Source organism: Carlito syrichta, unplaced genomic scaffold, assembly GCF_000164805.1.
Source record: "Carlito syrichta isolate Samal-C Ts95f unplaced genomic scaffold, Tarsius_syrichta-2.0.1 Scaffold304017, whole genome shotgun sequence".
Taxonomy (NCBI): Eukaryota; Metazoa; Chordata; class Mammalia; order Primates; family Tarsiidae; genus Carlito; species Carlito syrichta.
In genome coordinates, this window is record NW_007248113.1 from 226,347 (window position 1) to 228,032 (window position 1,686).

Sequence of the window (1,686 nt, forward strand, 5' to 3'; positions counted from 1 at the left end):
TCCACTCACCTCAGCCTCCCAGGGCGCGGGATTACAGGCTGAGCCACCGAGCCTGGCTACTCATGCACTTCTTATTGCAACACTTGCCTATCTTCTTCACGGCCACCTTTTTCTGACTTTCCCTTAATATTAACGCTTCCAAACATCTGTATTTGGCCCACTACTCTTTGGACCCTGCACTTTAAATAATTTCATCCCCTCTCCTAGTTTTCACATGCAGAAGGCTCCCAAATATCTACTGCCAGTCCAGATGGCTCTATCACACTCTATGTATGTTCATATATCCAATGCCTTCTGGCCATCTCCACTTGATGCCACATATGCACATCAAATCCAGCATAAACAACATGTAAATCTTACATCTGCCTGCTCCTAGATCCACCGAAGAGTCATCCTTGACTGGTCCCTCTTCCCTCTACCTTCAGTCAGTCTAGCCCTAATGATCGTGCCACCTAAATCCTTTCCCAACCTATCCCATTCTCCCTTGCCCTAGACCAGGCATCTTAATCTATTAACAAGACTATTCCAACATGCTCCCAACTAGTCTCCGACTCCAGGTGTATTCCTCTCAAATCCATCCTCCACACTGCTGCCAAAGTGATATTTAAAAACGTTTTGATTCTGCCACTTCTTCACTTCAAACTCTTTAATAAATTCCCAAGTTCCAGGGTACTCAAGGCCTTGCGGTTCCTGGTAAAACCTACGTTCGTCTCCTGCTGTCTCTTTACCACTCTCCGCCACGCACCCGGTGATCCCCGTACGACGAACAGCTTGCAATTCTAATTTACTTATTTCTCTCCTCGGCCCGGCTGGCTCCTCCATCCCCTCACGGAAGGCTTCTTTTTTATTATTATTTTTTAAAATATTGCCCTGCACCTTCTCAGACCACAGTGGGACGGAGGCCTTCTTAAAGGCCACCCTCCCGCAGCCCTTCCCCTTCCACACGCTCTCATGGTTCCCTGCGCCTCTCTCGATGGCTGCACTTACCGATGCCATTTTATAATTCTACGTTTCTGTGTTCACTCGGTGAGGAGCCTCGACGGGAAGCTCCTTGAGGGCAGAGATGGCTTTCGCCAACCTTACGGTCCCAGCGTCCGCACGTTCGAGAACAGGCACACTGAAGGCGTGCTTGGATGAACACGTAACACTTTCCCCGACCTCAGCACCCTCGAATCCCCGCCACCAAGCCCTCCACCCGGCTTGGCCCGCGTAGTCGGACCCTTAAAACACGACCCGGGGCCCTTCTGCCTCCACCGCCCGCTGGACGAAGAGCTCCTGCAGGAGGACCCGGCTCGGCGCCCGGCGCGCGGGCCCAGGAATGAATGAAACGCTCAGCCAGGCCGAGAAGGCCGCTCTCGGACTTCCCTCTCCCGCACCCTCCGCCGAGCTCACCCGCCCGAGGGGCCCAAGCACCGGGGTCGCGCGACCCTCCCAGACCCGCAAAGACCCCCGAACCCCCGCATCCTCGGGCTGTGCGGGTCACCCCAGCCCGACACCACCCGGCCGTCTTCTCGCGTCGGAAGTCGTGCGCGACGCCACGGACTCACCGGCAGGCGGAACTCCAAGTGCTCCTGTGCCATGAGCAGTAGATACCTGTTCAGAGAGCTCGGCAGCGCCATGACGGCTGCGCGCGGTGCGCCTGCGCGGCACGAGCGGAGTCCCGCCTCCTTCCTGCCCCGCCCCGCC

The 1,686-nt window shown here is 56.0% G+C and overlaps 1 protein-coding gene across 3 annotated transcripts in view; it reads right to left on the reverse strand.

Annotated features, from left to right (window-relative positions):
• The window catches only part of TRMT11 (tRNA methyltransferase 11 homolog), a 54,481-nt gene extending 52,799 nt beyond the window's left edge, over positions 1–1,682 (reverse strand). The window contains exon 1 of one of the 3 annotated variants that reach the window (XM_021713058.1): positions 1,548–1,682. Coding sequence is in view for 1 of the 3 variants with exons in the window: in XM_021713057.1 (XP_021568732.1) it covers positions 1,548–1,619 (72 nt within the window). In the remaining 2 variants the exon portion in view is untranslated. The remainder of the gene's footprint in view (positions 1–1,547) is intronic. The other 2 variants (XM_021713059.1, XM_021713057.1) reach the window with 2 other exon arrangements.
• Positions 1,683–1,686: the final 4 nt, after the last annotated feature.